The following is an 18,228-nucleotide window of genomic DNA, read 5'->3' as shown; positions in this document are numbered from 1 at the left end:
CCGACTCCGGAAGTGAAGCTGGAATCCCAACAATGCCGGCAGTCGTTAGGCTCCTCGCCGGGAACGTTGCTGCTCTCGGGTGCTCTCTTTGTTGTGGCGAGGCGGAGGCAGTTTAGGTGAAGTCCCGTGGCTGTGGGTCTGTTTCAGACCGGCGCGCGACTGATCTCCCGACAGCAGTGATGGTTAGGTAGATAAAAAACAGACTCTCTCTCTCTCTCTCTCTCTCTCTCTCTCTCTTCTCTGATAGATACAGAGCAAAATAATTTTCCCAGGCTGTTTGACTTGAGCTCAGTACTGACAATAATAAATTCCAGAGATGGCAGAATGAATTATGCCTCTGCTAAAAATGTACATCAGAGCCAAAGGAAAAAAACCTGACGTGTAATTATACCAGCGTTATAAATAGCAACACATGCCACAGAGCATCCATCACGTCACCTACAAGTCACAGGGAGAATTTATTCCCATTACAAAGGTTTCCTTTTTTCAGTAGAATATGCAGAGAATTGTATGTTTCACCTTTAACTGTTCTCGAATCTAATTGTTTTAAATCCAACAGAATCTGAGGCACTTTACCCTCAAGACACCAGAAAACTAATAATAGCAGAGGGTAATAATGTGTTTTTAATCAGCTTCAGTTTTGGAAGATGGCACCAGCAAACGACTATTTGAATTTCTAATCAAAGCTGATCGCTCACAAAGGGGAGCGCCATTAGTCTGCTAGGCTCCGGATGGCAGCTCGTCGGGCACCGTTTTGATGAGGATTCTCCCTCCAGCCTCGTCTCCGCTCTGAAGGATTTTCTGCCGCTCATCTTTTGTTTCAGCGCCGTAATGAGCGTCTGCAGCGCATCTATCAGCCGACTTCCTTTGAAAGCTCTGATGCCTGCTTAACTGATGCAGTCGATCTCAGCGGCGTCTTTCATGTGGGCTCTGGACGAATTCAAACAGTGCTCCCCGGTTCTTTTTAACAACTCGTAGAAGAGGCGCGTTTGCTGGTCGTGTTGGCCGTCATCAAAAGCGTCCCCCGTTCATAAATAAAACACGAACCGGTCTTGGGTTTTTGGTGGAAGTGCACGTGTCCGTTTGGGCCTCGTCTGAAGCTCTGCGGGGGGTCTGGCTGCAGATGAAACACAGCTGTTAACATTAAACCTGACAAGTGAGAAACATTTGTGCTTTATCAGTGCGCTGACAAACCGTGGCAGAGAGAGAGAGAGAGAGAGAGAGAGAGCGGGGATGGAGTATTCTATCATCCCAACTGAGGTTTTCCCCCTGCTCTGTGATGAGGCTGGTTTCACTGATGGTTAGAGGGGGTCTCCCAAGCCACAGAGCAGAAAGAAAAACAAAGGCAAAGAAAACAATCCAATCTGACATCATAGGGAAGGCTGTCACTAAGATTTAGGTAAAGATTCAGCTTGCCTGAAGTGTGCCACATAATTATATGCCAGTGCAATGACATAATCCATAACTGAAACTATACAAGTTATAGTTTTGGGGAAAAAATGGACCTGGTTTGTAGCAGCAGTTGATCCCAGCTGACCGACGAGCATATAGGAACTTGCTGCAGTATGGGTGGTGGTCCCGCAGCTGCGTGAAGCAGACAGAGAGGTTTCAGACCATTTAGAGGGCACTGGCTTCGACAGAGTCATCAACTCTCTGCACAGCGTGGGACGCTGTGATCTCCCAAATACTATCCTTCACTGTTAAGTCACTGTATTCACAGCTTGTACTTCTCCGTGGGCTTCAAGCAGCACAGATGTGGGCTTCCTGGAGTGCCGGCGCTTCAACTGACCCCTGTTGGATTCATGCAGCGTAGGGATCAGGGAGGCAGATAGGGAGAATATGGTTTTGTCATGGATGGATGGATGGATGGATGGATGGATGGATGGATGGATGGATGGATGGATGGATGGATGGATGGATGGATGGATAGATAGATAGATAGATAGATAGATAGATAGATAGATAGATAGATAGATAGATAGATAGATAGATAGATAGATAGATAGATAGATAGATAGATAGATAGATAGATAGATATGTTTGCAGTGATTTGCAGTGATTTGCAAAGGCTACTGGCTTTTACTCCAAATCACTTGATCACTGTGGGCATGGATAATGTGGCGTCTTTGAGTAAAGAGGAGGGGCGAGCGCGCATACGGACCTATTGAGAGAGAGAGAGAGAGAGAGAGAGAGAGAGAGAGAGAGAGAGAGAGAGAGAGAGAGAGGCGGTGCAGCCTCCGCTGTGGTCTCAGCAGCAGCGGCTCAGGGAGTAGTATCAGACCACGGTGTTGTGTAGGAACAGACGCCACAGAGCTGAAAACCCACAGCGGAACAAATGAAAACGAAAACGACTCTTTCATGTGGAGTAATTCTGGGACGAGACGCTCAATCGAAGCCCGAAGCCGTTTAACAGATATTGGACCGACTGACAAGGAGTGGGACGTTGCCACCGCCGGATGGTCTCGCTTGCCCTGTCGTTAAGGTTAGTTAGCCTCCATTGCTGGCTGGCTGTTGCTTTGAGGGGGTCTGTCTATTCTGTTGTTGGACGACGGGGTCCGGCTATTCTTTGGAAGTGAAACACGGCTACATAGCAGTATTGACCTTTTGGAAGCTATACGTTACGTTACAGTTACACGGGTCCTCGAACCTTTGAGGAATGCAACACGAGCAAAACGCGTAAGCGGCCGATTGCTCGGCTGAACACAACACTCCCGGTCGTCTGCTTATTGCCAGCTAGTTAGTTATTTTATAAATCAGGAGCACGTGCTACATGGCTAGGCTAAGCTAGCTAATGGCTAACTGTGCTAGCTCCCCAGCTAGCTGTCAGAACTACGGATTAGGTTACTAACGCCAGTTATACTCGACTGGATCGATCGTACACTGGTGTGCTTTGTGTACACGTATTATCACCCACCATCACACCACCCGCATCAGCTGGTAATCGTCTGTCCTAGCCTTCTACTACGTCCTCCCATATTATGGTATGCGGCTAAGTAAGTTAGCGTGCTAACTTGACTATACACAAAAGCGGCCGGTTTGCGTTTGTAAACATTGGTTTTACGCGAAGTTGACTTAGTGCACTCTATCCACGGCTTATCTATCTTTACCCTGTAACGGACCGCTTCGCTGTTAGATTGCTGATGAGACTTAATTGAAGATTATATTCAATACTATGCGTTTAACGCTCACGATCGTGAACTAACTAATACAAGTGAACGGGGACGTTTTCGCGTGAAACGTATACATTCAAACAGTCGCTTGTTTTGGCCAGACAAGTTGCTGACAATCTGCTTTTGGTTTGATCTAGTGTCATCGTCAGTTTATTTCAAACATTTGCACCGATGGTGTCGAGTATTAACGACCGAGTTAGCAAGTGTTTTTGTTAGAGGCTGAGGATAAAACCTTCGGAGAGCAGGGACGTCTTCACGTCTTAATGGGACAAGTAAAACCCTCTTGTGTAATGCCTAGAAAAGAACATTACCCCATCTTAGATGATCGGTAACGTAAACATGTGCTGTTGTGGCAAAGAAGTGGATCTGTTGTTGTCAGCTGTCCAACTTATACAACCACTTCCTTAATATGGAAATCGTAGTCTGGCAACAGACTGTGAAAATCTTTTATGCGCCACCATATTTGCCTCTGGTTGTGAAGATGACGAGATTTAAAGTGTGAGCCGACCAAATACGCCTCCTCAGTAAGAACACACGTGTGTTGTGCAACTACTGCCCACTTTCAGTGGATGTGAAAACTGAAAACCTAGAACTTGGCTCAGCAGCGTCTCACCTGTTTAGATTTGAGGGATTTACTCCAAAGACACTGGGCAGTGGACTGCAGACGAACAGTGCCAAAGTAGTATTTATTAAATAAGCATGAGCAGCCTCTCATACTACAGCCACATGCTGGATGGTTTGTTCACATACAGTAGAAAAGTTGTGAATACTTGAATTGTGGCCTTTTATATATTCAGTATTTTGTGGAAGTAGTTTTGTTATAAACAGTAAAGTGACTTAATATTGGTTAGATCATATTTTTCTCATGTTGATCATGTTGGCACAGATTTCTCATTGTGTGTTCCCATAAAACTAAAGCCCATTTTAAACACATCCTTAGGCAAATTTTTGTTTGTGGCTGTCACCATGTCTAGTTAAGTGTTTTGTGAATTTGTAGAATTTTTTTGATTAGGTAAGATTACAGCCGTTTAGCTGAGGTGGTAATCCCTGATTTAGATTCAGCTCATTTTGTGATTCATGATGAGCTAGAGCTATCTTTGAGTTTTATTCTGTAAGTGACCACAGAAACCATTGACCAAGCCATTCTCGAAAACCCATGGGCTCCATAGTGTCCCTTAAGTGTCCTTTATGTTATGTAAATACAACTATTCAATGTACTTGAATTTACATGCTAATGTTCACTTACAATGGGGCTTCCATAAAATCACAGGGTTGGCTCTGCAAAAATGAAATTTTCATTGCTGCTTGAGAAGGCTACCCAGGCACGGCAGAAGCATCCTTGGGGCTCGCTCGTGTCTTGGTAACAACATCACTTTGATAGATGCTTATGTGAATGTTGGAACGGAAGTTGGTTTAATGAAATAAGCCACACATCAAAAACACATCAGTGTTTACTGCTATGTTGCTCCAGACTTAACATGAAGACAGAATTAGGAGGACTCTCCATGGATTGGATTCTGAACAAAAATGTGTCTCCCACTTTTTGTAGTGTTTGAATTTGTGTTGTGTTTAGATATGATTCAGTCATTATTTTAGTGCCAAGGTTTTAGGTGTCTTTTAAAATCAGTCCCTGGGCCTGGAACTGAGTACGCAAATAATCCATGCCTTTATAGTACAGCACCAACTTAGAAGTTGATACTGTAAAGAGTTAAATGGGAGCGAGGAGCTAGCTCCCCTTTATCCAAAAGGGTAATGGGGGCAAAGATAATCCCGTGCTCAATGTGGTGCCTCGGGGAGGCAGTTTCACCGCTAGTTCAATCTCTGCCTGTATTATGAAACATAACACAGTTATGAAACACAAAAGAGGAGAGTTCCAGCTCGTTTTATTGTCTGTGAAAGATGGATTTTCACAGTTCTTGTGGGAGGAGTGTGTGGCATAATCATAAATCACAAAATATTTCCATTAAAACTTTAAATATTTGTCTCCCAAAGGCACAAATCTTATTGGCTGTCACTTTTTAATAGTTCTTCAGTTATCACGCGTGGTTATTTTAGGAATTAATAAAGCTCATCATTACTAATTTCATGCTAAAATGTGTATATAATTTACTACAATATCTCAAGATGGATACATGAAAAACATGGAGTGTTTGCATTACTGTGCAGATCATGTAAATGAACACCAATGCATATGGTGAACTGTGTAAATCCCACTAAGGAAAATACCCGGGTAGTAACAAAAAACCCACATAACCTTTTTTGTCCCTTTTTTAACTTGTTTAATTTGAAGCTAAAATTGATTTTGTATATGTGACGATTAAACACTACCAAAACGGCTGAATGACAGATGATAAAAGCAGAGCCGAGCCAGCAGCATTTGTCCTTATTCTACCCATATCAGCCCCCATAATACGGCCTTTGTGGAAAGTACCACATAAATTGTTCAAAAAGATTCATTCCCCATGAACACACACATCAACACGTCATTTAGCCTTGTCATTTTAACATACAGGTCTTATCACTATCTCAGTTCTACATTTTGTATTTACAGGAAGTTACAGCAGTGAAACTGTGATCATGAGGAACTTGAACAATGTTGGTATGTTGTGGTGCATTTCACGAATGCTTGAGTTAACATGCAGAAACCTAAGAGGGAATATGAGGCAGACACCGTGAAAGTGCCTCGCAGACATATTCCCTCCCCCCACCCAGTCCTGCGTTCGCTGAATGAGTAACAGCAGCTGTCTAGCATTTCTTGCTCTCTAGTTGGATACACCTGGTAGGTTTCGTGTGTGGAGAACGCTATGCATGACCCAGTGATAGAATATTATGATCACACACAGCTGGTCCGCCGTGCCTCAAATGACTCGCCGTGCCTTCGAGCCGGAGACGGCGCCACTTTAGTTTCAGTGGGTGCATTGCAACTAAAGTTGAGTAGTTTTACTATTTTCTCCAAGGTTGTGACATTTTAAGCTGAGGAAAGGGCCTTTCTGTCATCAGCCCTTTTTCCAATTTTTCAATGTGAACCACGCTTTGCTGAAATGAGCTTTCAGAGGCTCTATGATCATAATCAAAGTGAGTCATAGAAAAGGGCACCACATCAGTCATGAAAACATCATCCCAATCGTAAGTGATGATTGTGGCAGCATCATGATTTGGGCTGTGCTGCCAGCGCTGGTGCTTCACCAAACTTCTGAAGAGTTTTAGGTGACGCACAATGACCCAAAAAACCGCAGCAATCCATTTAATTTAAGCAAAGTCGTGTATTATTCATTAGGCTTTGTACGGGCTCCGAAGCCGTCACCCATATGTAAACCTACTAAAAGAGAGGCGAACAGCGGATTAGCGGAGATTAGAAATGGCTGCGTGGCAAGCGATTCACTTGACTCCGTTACGCAACGCATTACTCTTGTTTGTGTGTCCCGGCTACCGCTGTGCGTAGCGTTATATTTATCTCCCCGATTAGCCCGAGTTTTCCACGAGGATGTGTTTCAGCATAGTTCGCGTTTCACATTCTGGAGAGCCCGTGCGTGAGGGCAGCCAAGGGCACGAGCCTCAGAGTTGTTGGTCTTGCAGTAGAAATTAGACTGGTGGCGTGTTACAGTGAACGGGATGAAGTCCTGACTGGAGTGTAATTACAGGTTACGGCTTGCTGGTGTGGGAGGCTTGAACTCTTGTCTTGACGTGCTCTGGATTTATGACAACGCAGTTTGTAACAAATTAGTCTTATGAATACATTAAAACATCAAATCGCTGGTGTGATGTCTGGCCTGCGTTTAGTGATGTTTGGGTTTCTCCTCCAGCTAATTCTCCCAATGTCCATAATTTAAAATTGCACATGGACCCTAGGCGGGATGTCTAAATCACCCCGACAAGTACAGACATGCTATGACCATTAGTGCGGTGCGCTACACACACACACTTTTGAATCATCATGTGCATTAATGGAAGCGCTGTAAAGCTGCTGTCAAAAGGGGCACACAGACACTTGGATTGCATGCTGCCATACACAAGAACATTTCAAAGCTGCTGAATAATTAAGCAGCAGTGAGGAGGAAGTAGGTCAGCCCAGCAGACAAGTGTGCTCCTTAGTTTTATTTCCTGCTCCCCAGGATGGAGAGGAGAATGTCAGGCGGGCTGTGAAAACGGATCCAGCTGAGAAGATAGACTCGTAAGCGGAGCCTTCATACATCAGGTTCATACTGTAACGTCGTGTCCTGCTGCGTTGAGGTGTGCTTAGTGCAGCAACATTCAAGAGCGTGTGCTGAGGGATAACCATTGCAAGAGACACGTTTTAAGTAGCGATTAGTGGTCTGTTCAGTTAATTTCAAATCCACCTGTGTGCATTGTTAAACTGAATGGAACGAGCAGGGAATTCTTCACCTCATTGCCCAAATTGTATTTGTTATAGCATTACTATGTTTTCCTTTTGAAGTAATATTCAGTTTATCACAGAGCAACAGTAAATATTAGTAATTCTTTTAAATACACAGCTAATGTGTTGCCTCTAAATGTTGTGTTTAATTCTACATTGTTTTTGCAACATAACACTTCTGTTTGGAGTGGAAGTATTACTAAAACTTCTACTAGTACTACTACAACAAATATAAGTAATGTGGTGTCAGCCTAACTTTAGCGCAGGAATAATCTTTACTGTCCTGTTGCAGCTTAGTGGTTTCTGCAAGATGTAAAAACGAGCAGTCAACACTGACCCGAGTCGTGCATGAGTCCAGTTTGTCAGACCGATCTGAGGATAACGTTGCTGTCCCATTACACGGCTCAGCTCCAGATGTCTGAGAGATACACAGTACGATGCAGGAAAATCCAAAGACCCAGCGTCTGTCTGTCTTTTAGTTTCCCTGGTTTCTGTTTAATTCCACCAGCTCTTTTGTTTTCATACTCCTCTTCATTTAGTTCATTATCTGCCAGCAAATAATCCGTTTTTCATCTTCTACTCCTACACAGTTGCCGTATACTTCTTAGGCGTCTTGTTACGTCAGATTGCTGGTAACTGACAGTCATGTCTCGCTTTACAGTGCTGCAATAATAATCACCCTTGAGAAACACAAGGTTTGCTTCATGTAACTATCTCCAGACCCTTCTCAGAAACACTATCTCTAACATTTGCGGAATTTTCGATATGTACCTAGAATGAAAAAAAACATCACTATATCAAATCGCAACATCTGTATTGTCCCTACAGACTTCATTTTTACTACGTGTTACTCAAAGAAATCAATTCTTACTGTTAATATTTGTTTTTTTAATTAGTTTTATTAGACGTTTATTAGGTGTAAACCATATTATACACCTCAAGCATGTTAAAATGTAGTTATTGGTGCACTATGTGAATGTGAATCACTTATTGTTGTTGAGTTACAGTTAATTGGTTAACGTAATTACAAATATGCGCCCGTCTAAACAACAGGAGTAGCTTTCAGATGCTCCACTGTGTTTTGGTGGAGTGCCTGCGCCTCCATGGTTACAGGGAGTCATAGTTGGCTGAGGCAGTGTGTGAAGTCCCCCAGTCTACACTAGCCAACAGGGAGGGGGAGGGGAGGGCCTTATGTAATTTTAGTGTCATTGAGGCTGCGGAGCAGCAGAGGAACAGGCCGGAAATCCAATCGCTGCCCCACTGTCCAGCATAGATACAGCTGGATGACCACATCTGGAGCAAATTACTGGCGTTATTTGTCTTTGTCCTCCTACTTCTCTGCGTCATCAGGCCCTGTCTGACTGAGATATTTATTTTGAATCTAACACGAATACAAATATATTTGCTGGGATTTTAGTCTGAAACATTTCCTATTTGGTTGTGGTCGTTTGGTCGGAGTGTAACATTAGTGATAATATCATTATTGTTGCATGATCTGAATTAAACAAAGCTTCAGGGAAACGTGATGACCTACATTTTGTATTGTGTTTCAGTAGCCTCAACAGCGCAGCTGCCAAAACGAATAGTCATACTCTGTTGTGCACAGTAGGAGCACTTACTACAATAAAAGGAAGGAAAGGAAATACCTAATACAGAGTGGTTCTGTGTACTGTGCAGGCATCACGGTGTGGGCCAACCACAGCTACAATGTGGAAGACTCTGAACTTAATGTGAGAGTTGGTTAGTTCAACAGGTACAAGTTAAGTTTTTCTGATTTTTTGATTGTTATGGACATAGAGTAATAATGTACTGACTTGGTTATAAATCACCTGCCTTTGGCTTCAGGTCTGCCTGCTGTTTGTATTAAACACATTTACTGCTCTTTTCGCAAGCTAATAAAATGCATGTTGCTGAGTCAATTACACTTGTGTCCCAAAACAATAAGATCTACAGAGCACAGTGCAGCACAAATGTAGTGTGAATAGAGTTTTTTTTCTGTCTTGTGTTTTGATGTAATTCTTGCAGAAATATCCCAGGAGTTGGTCTCCATGTATTGTGATTTTGTTCATTCATAATATGCACATTTAAGGGGCTGCTCTGTGGGGAATGCAATGCTGAGCTCTTTTCACTGCAAAAGTGTGAACAACCCAATACTATTGAAGTAGTATTGGATCGATTTGAAATAATTATGAACACATTCTTGATGACAGCTACCGTTTGTAGTGGTGGTAAGTCATGTTTATTCAGGTTTAAGTTCATCTTTAGTTCCACCCTTTTTAATAGGGTTCATACTACTTCCATTTTCAGTTTCGCAGCCATGGTTATTGTTCTTCACCCTTTGCTTGCGGCTGCAGGTGTACCTTATGCTAATCGTACTGCTGTTAGCACATTAGGAAGTGCGTCGCTCAGTTACACAGAATGAAAGCAGTGACATGCTGTGGTTAAGGGAGATGATTGTACTTCTTTCAGACGAATTACAGTGGTGTCACAGTTGAGTGTGGGTGTTGACACTTTTCTTACCGCGTCAGCGTAAATTGTTGGCTGCATGCTGTAACATTTGTTTGGGTTTTCCGTGCTGGTGCTGGTGCAGAACGGTGAATGAGCTCTGCTGTAGCTGCACGCCATGAGGTGGGCTGCATATTGAATTGGCACAGGCAACATTTGCATCAGCTGCTAACTGTAACTGTTGGATTCTACTTCCCTGTTTATACTCATTCTCTTGCATAACTGTTTGCCCTGTAGTGGCTGGGGGAAAAAGAGGAAGCCCAACGTCTTTAAATCGGTTCGTTTGAAATCGAAACAAGACACCGTTTTGTTCCTTTTAAATTTTTCTTCGCTGACTGTTCTTCAGAATGAGGAAATTCTGCGATAGGCGATGATGCATTATGCAGTGACGATATATTTTGTGCGCACTTGTTGACTCGGTGATTGAGCAAGAGAGACAAAAGGCTGAGTCAGCGGTGCATGTCGGAGCAGATAACTCGGCTGCAACGCAGTGAATGAACGGTTGTAGCTTACACTAAATAAATAAACCACACCGTTCCTTCAGACTAGCCGTGTTGAGTTAAGTGAAACGTGGTGAACTGTGTCGTCGGCCTTTACAATAAGCTAAGTCTGTACATTTCACAAATATTGGAACTTAATCTTATGTGTCTGTGTTTAGATCAAAGTTTGAGCCATATCGTGTACAGAGAGACTGGTGTGTGGCTCTGGTGAAGAGAGCAACAGCTGATTGTACAGCACATTTGTGATTTGTCGTTTTCAGTCTTTTGAACTCATGATCCTCTTATTTTTCCTAAACACCACACAGAAGTTAATGATACACTCATGGGGTTCGCACAGTGTTGATTTGGTGCTTTCTTCCCCGTTGTGTCTATCAGGCTTTACAATGTTTTTTTAAATCTTTTGAATTTTTTGAGTCTTGAATACTTCTGTCAGTGTAAAAATCATAAGCTTTTGGCAGATGCTTAACTGTTTTTTTTGCTGTTGTTAATCAACGCTTAATTTTAAGTTTAAATGACCTTCCTATTTTTTCCCTTGACTTCTTCCTCATACCCTAGTTAGTGAGCACATTATAGGGAACTTAATAGATAGACTAATGTATTTGCTACGCTTGCCTCATAGTTAGACCTAATTATTGCACTTCAGTGTTAAGAGAATCTACTGAGGCCCCAACTCTAAAGCTTTTAGGATTAATTGCAAAGATTATTTTGCATCTTAAATTTAGATGCATAGAGTAAAGCAATCAGTAACAGATGCGTTTAAAGCCAAAAAAGGCTGAGTATATGTTAATGGAAAAGACCACCTGTTCAACTTCAAAATAGGACAGCACATATTTTTGATATAAAGTGTATTAACAACAAGTGACCTTTGCGTCTGTCGTAAAACATGGAGTGGACCGCACACGATCTAATCTGGGGTTTGAAAATAAGGTGACTAGCAAAACGTTGCATATGCTGTTTTGGAGCATTTCGGTATTGATGCTCACGGTGAGCAATTGAAAGGGTACGTGAGTAAAAGCCTCCTTGTGCAAGGGCCTTCAGTAATGAGGCTCCGGGGAGATAAATCCTTATGAGACCTGACAGGGTGCCACATTCCTAGGCTGAGAGGCCTAGCAGCCCCCTTCCCCTTCGCCCAGCTTGCTGGGGCGGTACTTTATAGATTTCTGATGTTGTTCCCAGACCAAACCTTTTGACAATAACACTGCACTCATCTTCCTTTTTACTAACAGCTTCATGCCTTTTTAAATAGAGACATCATTTCTTTTGGTCAAATGTTGACTTTAAAAAATGAGTTTCAAAATAATAGCTGACAGCCCAATTCCCTAATATTTCCCTTTCCTAACATGTGGTAATTGACACCCAATTAACACTTTAATAGCTGTTGTGGGTTAATTACATTGTTAACTGTATCAAGGTTCGAGCATGCGTTCAATGCTTGAAAATGAGCTACAATGCGTTGTATTCATTTATAGCTGCTAAGTCAGACCAGACAGAGATTTGATTTACTGTTTATGTCACTAGAATTAAACTGTTGTTTGAAGTCAGACTCCTACTCTCTGGAATCCGTCTGTGTGCTCTGTGCTAGTATTTCCACAGCTATTCCTAAAATGGAGAGGGAGGGTGTGCAATGGGGGGAGGGGGTCTAAGAGGATGAAATATTGGCTTGCGCTGCTGAAGGCTGAGGCCCAGGCTACTCTGTGCAGAAGACGAAAGGAGGGGTGGGGGGGGGGGCGAGGCGGTGGGGGGAGCACGCTAGAGTGAGAGAGCGAGGTGACTGGGTTCATTCGCCGTGTTGGCTGTAAGCCATCTGTAAGCCTTGCCTGTGGGTGTCTGTAGCAGTGCCAGTGCATGTGTTTAGCCTCTCGTCTGGAAGACCCCTTTGCCTCAGAGTTTATGTCAAAGCTCCCTCATTGTGTCAGCCCTCTCATCTTGATTCAGGGGTTTTGTCCTCCGCAGATCTTGTGACTGCCTTCAGACTTGTTTTGCACCTTCTCGGGGGAATCTCTGTGGCCTGGACAGTCATCAAGGAGGAGGGCGGCTTACCCCCCCCCCCACACTTTGTATTCCTTTTTTGTCTGTCGCTGGGCATATTTACATAGTTATTTTTCCTGTCTTGGTATGTGTGAGGTCTGCTAAAGACCGTCACCACTTTCCTTTCTGTAGTGTGCATATCCAGGGTCGGTCTGGCAAAAAGATGAGTGTTCCCCAATTTCTTGAAAATATGTGAAGCCACTGTTTAGACTACTTGACTCAAAGGCTAAGTCTCTAGTCGGCGTGTGACTTTTCTGAGCGTGCGTTTACAGAGCTCCTCTGTCTCTTAAAGCCGGAGCCATGTTCAGCCCCTTGCAGCAGAGCCCTTTACGTAACTGAAATCAAGTGACACTTTGTGTTTGTGATAGTCGAGCAGGAAGGAAGAGCAGATAGTGCCCGTCTTTGTGCTGCTGCAAAAAAAATCCCCAAACCAAATCAAAGCGAGAGTCTCACAATGGAGACTGGCAAACTGGTAGTCTGCTATAAATAATTCTGTGCCAACGATGGCAGTACCTTGTTGTGATATGTGGGATCAGATTCGTAGAGCCACAAAATACCGTTTTGGAGACTTTCAAATAACAATCATAATCCACTAAGACCCACAATGCATGCGCTTGACCTATTTGAGGTACTAAGCTACAGTAATATCTCACAGTTTTTAGAGTGCCAGCGGCTGTGGCTATGACATGGTTTTTACCTAAAAGGTTGTTTATTATGTGGCCAGCTCTTAACAAAGAAGGACACAATCATTATAGATAGGTATGATGTTTGTCCTTGTGACCGCACCAGCTTTTATGTTAACTTGATTCTACTATACAGTTTATTCATAGAAGTAACGACTAAAGCAGACCTACACAACAAATGTATTGTCATTTAGAAATAAAATGGTTTTGTTAGCGTGGCTCAATTGTGTCTGCATTTTTAGACATTTCCAATAATTGCATTTCTTCCAGAGTGCTTTTTCCCTTGTTAAGATTTCGACAAGGGCCATTTTGACAGGCCAGATTTTGTCCCTGTGCCTTTTGTTGTGTGAAACGTGAACAATGGTAGAGGCGTCATTAGTCAGAGGCTCACAGAAGTGGCAGAAGTCCTAATTTTGATGTTGGCAGGAGTCACAGAGGCACCTCACAGCTACTAGTCCACCTACTACTATCATAGGCTTTTTGGAGGGTGTGAAGATTGCTAGTTTTGGCGCATTTCTCAGATCCACGTATAACTAACCCATCAATTAGAGACAGTATGTGTTGTTTTCATTGTGGGTTGTGTTATGACCATATATTGTAACCCTCTTTCTTTAATTCACTGCAGAATGAGCCTGCTTTTAATTAGGACTTGGTTTTATATGACACACTCCTTGTGGATGAGTTTTGATGTTGCCTTCAGAGTATCTTTGTAGCAGCTCGCTGCTTGGCGGAGCTGGTGTCTGTGTGTGAGAGCTCAGTCTTAGTACAGTGGGTCATTCAGTAAGCTGTGAAGGAGGGTTTCAGTCTAGCAGGTGCAGGGAGTCTCACTCTTCTACCAGAAGCGATGGGGGGGGGGGGGGGCTGTGGCACGGAGGTGATGACATTCTGATATCCGGAGCAGACAGACGCGTACTTTGATCTCTAACTACCGTGGAAGTACTAGCCAGAAAACATCAACTTGTTTCCAAGCAACAGCGACGCATACCGTGCAACATTTAATGCATTGTTCTTTTCAGGTATGGAGGTATTCAAAGGGTTTCCACTGAACCTGTTCAGCTGAAAAACCTCTGCCTCTTTTTTCCTCCTCCACAGATTTCTGGCTAAAAGGAGTAGCCGATAATGCACAGCACCTGCGCTGCTGCCAAACCAACCTCCTGCCTGTAGAGGAAGCGGCTGTGCCAGCATGTCCTCTCATCCCCAGTCGGTGCCGCCGGGCCGGAGGACTGCACTGGACACACGGCATCTTCCGAATCCCGCCACTCTGCCGCTGCAGCTGCAGCGGGCACACGCGGTGAGCATTTAGCCCAACTGCTTGTAGTGGCTTGACATTTTAGTTAAAGTGGTAGCTCTGGGATCGGCTGCTTGGGAGATATTAAGTAAACAGGTCATTATTCTTAACCACTGAAGAGTGGCTGACCCGTGGGGCCCTCTTTGGTATTTTACAGAAACATTCCCAGGTTAAAATGTTTTGCACACAGAGCTGTTCCTCATTAAATGTTGGAGTTGAAAGTTCATGTTGTCATTGTAGCGTCACACTAAGGCCTCCCCTATTATTTCCACCCACATGTCCTAATTATCAAGATTATATTCTTCCACAAATCAGGGACACAATAGCTCATGCTTCAAAAAAAAGGTCCCTGGCAATTGTAGACGCTCCCTCCCTGGCCTCCAGTGCAAAGCATGTTTTCAAGTTATGTGGTGCAGGAAACTAACTACGATCCTCACGTGCACCTGTAGTTAATCCTTTTACTTACTGTTATTAACATTAACACATGGACAGTGTCAAACAAGGCACACAAGTTTACAATAGCTGTAGGTGTGTGAAATTGCGCGGAAAGGGACCAAAATGCAGAAGCTGGAGAGAAAAGTACTGGATTTGACAGTAGACCCAAGGCAGGAAATGAGGGGGGGGTGTATTACATTAAAGGAGAGAAATGAAGAATGATTTGCTTTCTGTCTTCCAGGATGTGGGACTGGTTGACTATCACCCACATGCTAGGGATTACAGTTCTCACCTGGCCCAGCCTCATCGCCGTCGGCCTTCTTTGCTTTCAGAGTTTCAGCCTGGGAATGAGAGGTAGGTCCAACATTCTCACATGAAGCCCATATTTACAGTGCTCTATATGACACGATGAGTTGATTTTGCAGTTTGAGTGTAATATTTAAAAAAAAAAAAAAACTCTATGGTTTACCTTCTATAATACTCGCTACTCTTGCATGTTGTGGATTTCTATATACAAAATGTTCCAGGCCCATACAATCAGTGTAAGACCAATAAGAATTAAATGGAAGTGATATTGTCCCTCGCGTGTCCCTCTGCAGTACCGTTCCGCTAATGCCTGTAGGTGTAAGCCCTCCCACAGTGCAGTCCTTATGTAATTGGCATGCGCAAACCTGCATCTTTGTGCTAAATGGGCTGGAGTGGAAATGGAGCTTTCAGAGTTTCGCTATCTTCAGTAGCACATCTATAAGTCGGGTAACACTTTGTCTGATCAGCCTTATTCTAACCCAGTTTCTTGGACCTACCAAATATCTTTGCTTATGTAACCATGCATTTGAAGGAGGACTCTTGATGAGTTCTTTGTCATTTGGCACATGCATTTTACATAAACACTTAAGAGACAAGAGTCACAAGCTTTTCTTTCCCCACAGTAGATTGTTATGGGATTTTTTCTTGCACTATTCAATTTTCAAACAGTGAACTCATTAGGAATCAGCTTGCTGGGCGTTGTTTACCTACATGGTGAAGCCGTGGCTTTTTATTTAAGGCACATCAAATAACTGGTGTGTTTGGAATCCACTGGAGCTACAGCAGCAGACAGCAGAGGGTAGAGTCAACTGTAGCCACGTGTGGCCGTTGAGTGCTGTGCAGCCAATTTGAAGTGTCACTCATGCAGGATTATGGTGGTTAATGTAATGCACAGAGCAGCGTGTTGGGCGTTAGCACACCCTAGCTCACAGTGTTGGGACATTGTTACTCACTAGACCCTGATCTACTGACAACCTTTTAGTCTACCTGTGTACATTATACCTGCTTGAAAGGTTCATAGACAGCAGACCAGTGAAGGCTTTTTGTGTTGATGAAAAGTAATTGTATCAAAAAAGAGACCAGAATTCAGCATTTGTACAAACTTGTAGGAGTCTGTGGGTGGGGAGCCGTTTAGTTGAACGTATCACACCTTCATTCTTTCAGAGGCTTTAGAATAGTCCAAAGCCCTCATTCTTTATTGTTATTCGCATTTTCACTATTTGTCTGAATAGTCAAATTGTGGCCTTGGAAATCCCTTCCATCAATTTTCTACTCAGATGTGTACTTGTGTTTTCATATGTCTCGCTAAATCTGCACTCCACATCTCTATTCAGCACGCTCAGGGCTGTTCACACTCTGGCTGAGAATCAAAACAGCTAATTTGGCCTTAGAAACTGTGGCCTTACTTCAAAATGACATTATCGCTTACCTTGTATGATGGCTCTATGTGTCCTTTATCTGCTCCTTAATTGTGTTCAATTAAAGGCAAGATGAAATTGGGCTGTTTAGTCAATGCTGCGGATTTACCCAAATTATATGTCAGGAAACCACAACTGTATAATTATTGGAAAGCCAGTGTGCTAGTTGTTAGTTTAATCCTCGTCAGGATCTAGTCAATCCACCTCCTCTGTCGCATCTCTCTATAGCCAAGCTATTTAAGAGGGGAGAGAAAACTTTTTATAGTGTAGCACCAATACAAAGGCAAGAGCACCTGTAATAGCTATATTTTTTTAGGGCTAAGAACTGGTCCCGTAATCCAAAAGGTTTTGTTCCGTTTCTTTAATTACAGTTATACCAGTATCTAGTTCTGGTATAACCCGGTGGTTGTAAATATTCCTTACCTCTGCTTTGTGCCGTTGAAATGTAATTGTGAATTCTATTCCTGTGCGGTAATATAAAAGTTTGACGGCTGGGGCGCATATTGCAAGTGGTAGTTGTTTGAATCCACCACTTCCCCTCTTGCCTTCTATGCACTTTCTCAGTTTCATTTATCCCAGCTGTGGTGCAGCTAGCTTGGCGTCTCTCTCCATCTCTCTGTATGCTGTCGCTGCGGCGTGCACAGCTGCAGAGCTGCTTCTCCGGGGTGCAAGGAAGAGATTGGCAGTTACACAAATGCTGTAGTGCTTTCACAACAACTGGCTGCTATCAGCACACATGATCTCTGTTCCTGTCATAATGGGGTCCCAGTCAGTAAGAAAAAGATGGAGCTGCAGGGGTCTCTCTCTCTCTTAGCCCCTTACCGTAACCACCACAAATAAAGGCACACGTCTAACCTTTTCTCCAATCTGAACCAAAACTCAATTCTAACCTCGGCCCTAAAATCACATCTTGACCCTCAAAAAAGCCTTCGGACTGGTGGGGAACTGCCAAGTGTCACACACTTGGCGCAATGTCCTCACCTTGATAGCAAAAACATGGTTTATGGTCCCCACGTTGAAGGAAAAACATGTACACACACACACACACCCTCCAGACAAATCCTCCCCAGGGATCAGACTATTGTGCATGTTGGAGAGAGAGAGAGAAAGGGGGGGTCTTGAGCCTGATGATGTGATTATGTAAGTGCCAACCCTCTATGGAAATGAGGAAGTGTGCATATGAATGAATGGCAGAAAAATGTGTGGTGGGGACTTTAATCTGGGTGTGAAGTTTTGTTAGGTACTATTTAGTTGATCATCCAGAATCTACAATTTACTTCTTTGCTCTGCCAATGTGGACCTGGACTGGCAATTATGGTTGTGTTTTCCCTCTTCCCTTCTGAAACCACTTCCATTTTGACACCGGCAGCACAGTCACTGACTTTCCATTGTCAGCCTCTGCAGCAGCCTTGGAGAAAGACGAAACAACTGAGATCCATTTACAACAGGGCTAAAAACTCCCTAGATTGCAGCAGTGAGTGCAATTAAGTTTTCAGAATCTGCTGTTTGCACATCAAGGA

General features: G+C 43.4%; 1 protein-coding gene and 1 long non-coding RNA gene across 5 annotated transcripts in view; one reads left to right on the top strand and one right to left on the bottom strand.

The window, feature by feature from the left end:
- Positions 1 to 393: 393 nt before the first annotated feature.
- Positions 394 to 3,219, bottom strand: LOC114861539 (uncharacterized). Its single transcript, XR_003786817.3, has 3 exons — positions 3,108 to 3,219; positions 1,506 to 1,584; positions 394 to 1,117 (listed from the first exon to the last, which is right to left on the bottom strand). It is a non-coding gene; the product is annotated as an uncharacterized LOC114861539 (long non-coding RNA).
- Positions 2,224 to 18,228, top strand: part of ncor2 (nuclear receptor corepressor 2) — a 61,826-nt gene continuing 45,821 nt past the window's right edge. For 2 of the 4 annotated variants that reach the window (XM_055511325.1, XM_029160886.3), the window contains exons 1-3: positions 2,226 to 2,482; positions 14,354 to 14,552; positions 15,226 to 15,338. In XM_055511325.1, the coding sequence (XP_055367300.1) occupies positions 14,445 to 14,552; positions 15,226 to 15,338 (221 nt within the window). In that variant the 5' untranslated portion in view covers positions 2,226 to 2,482; positions 14,354 to 14,444. Of the gene's footprint in view, positions 2,483 to 14,353; positions 14,553 to 15,225; positions 15,339 to 18,228 lie in introns of all 4 variants that reach the window. The other 2 variants (XM_055511326.1, XM_029160881.3) reach the window with 2 other exon arrangements.

The sequence above is a fragment of the Betta splendens genome, chromosome 9 (genome assembly GCF_900634795.4).
Source record: "Betta splendens chromosome 9, fBetSpl5.4, whole genome shotgun sequence".
NCBI classification, from domain to species: domain Eukaryota; kingdom Metazoa; phylum Chordata; class Actinopteri; order Anabantiformes; family Osphronemidae; genus Betta; species Betta splendens.
This window is presented reverse-complemented; position numbering and strand designations above follow the sequence as displayed.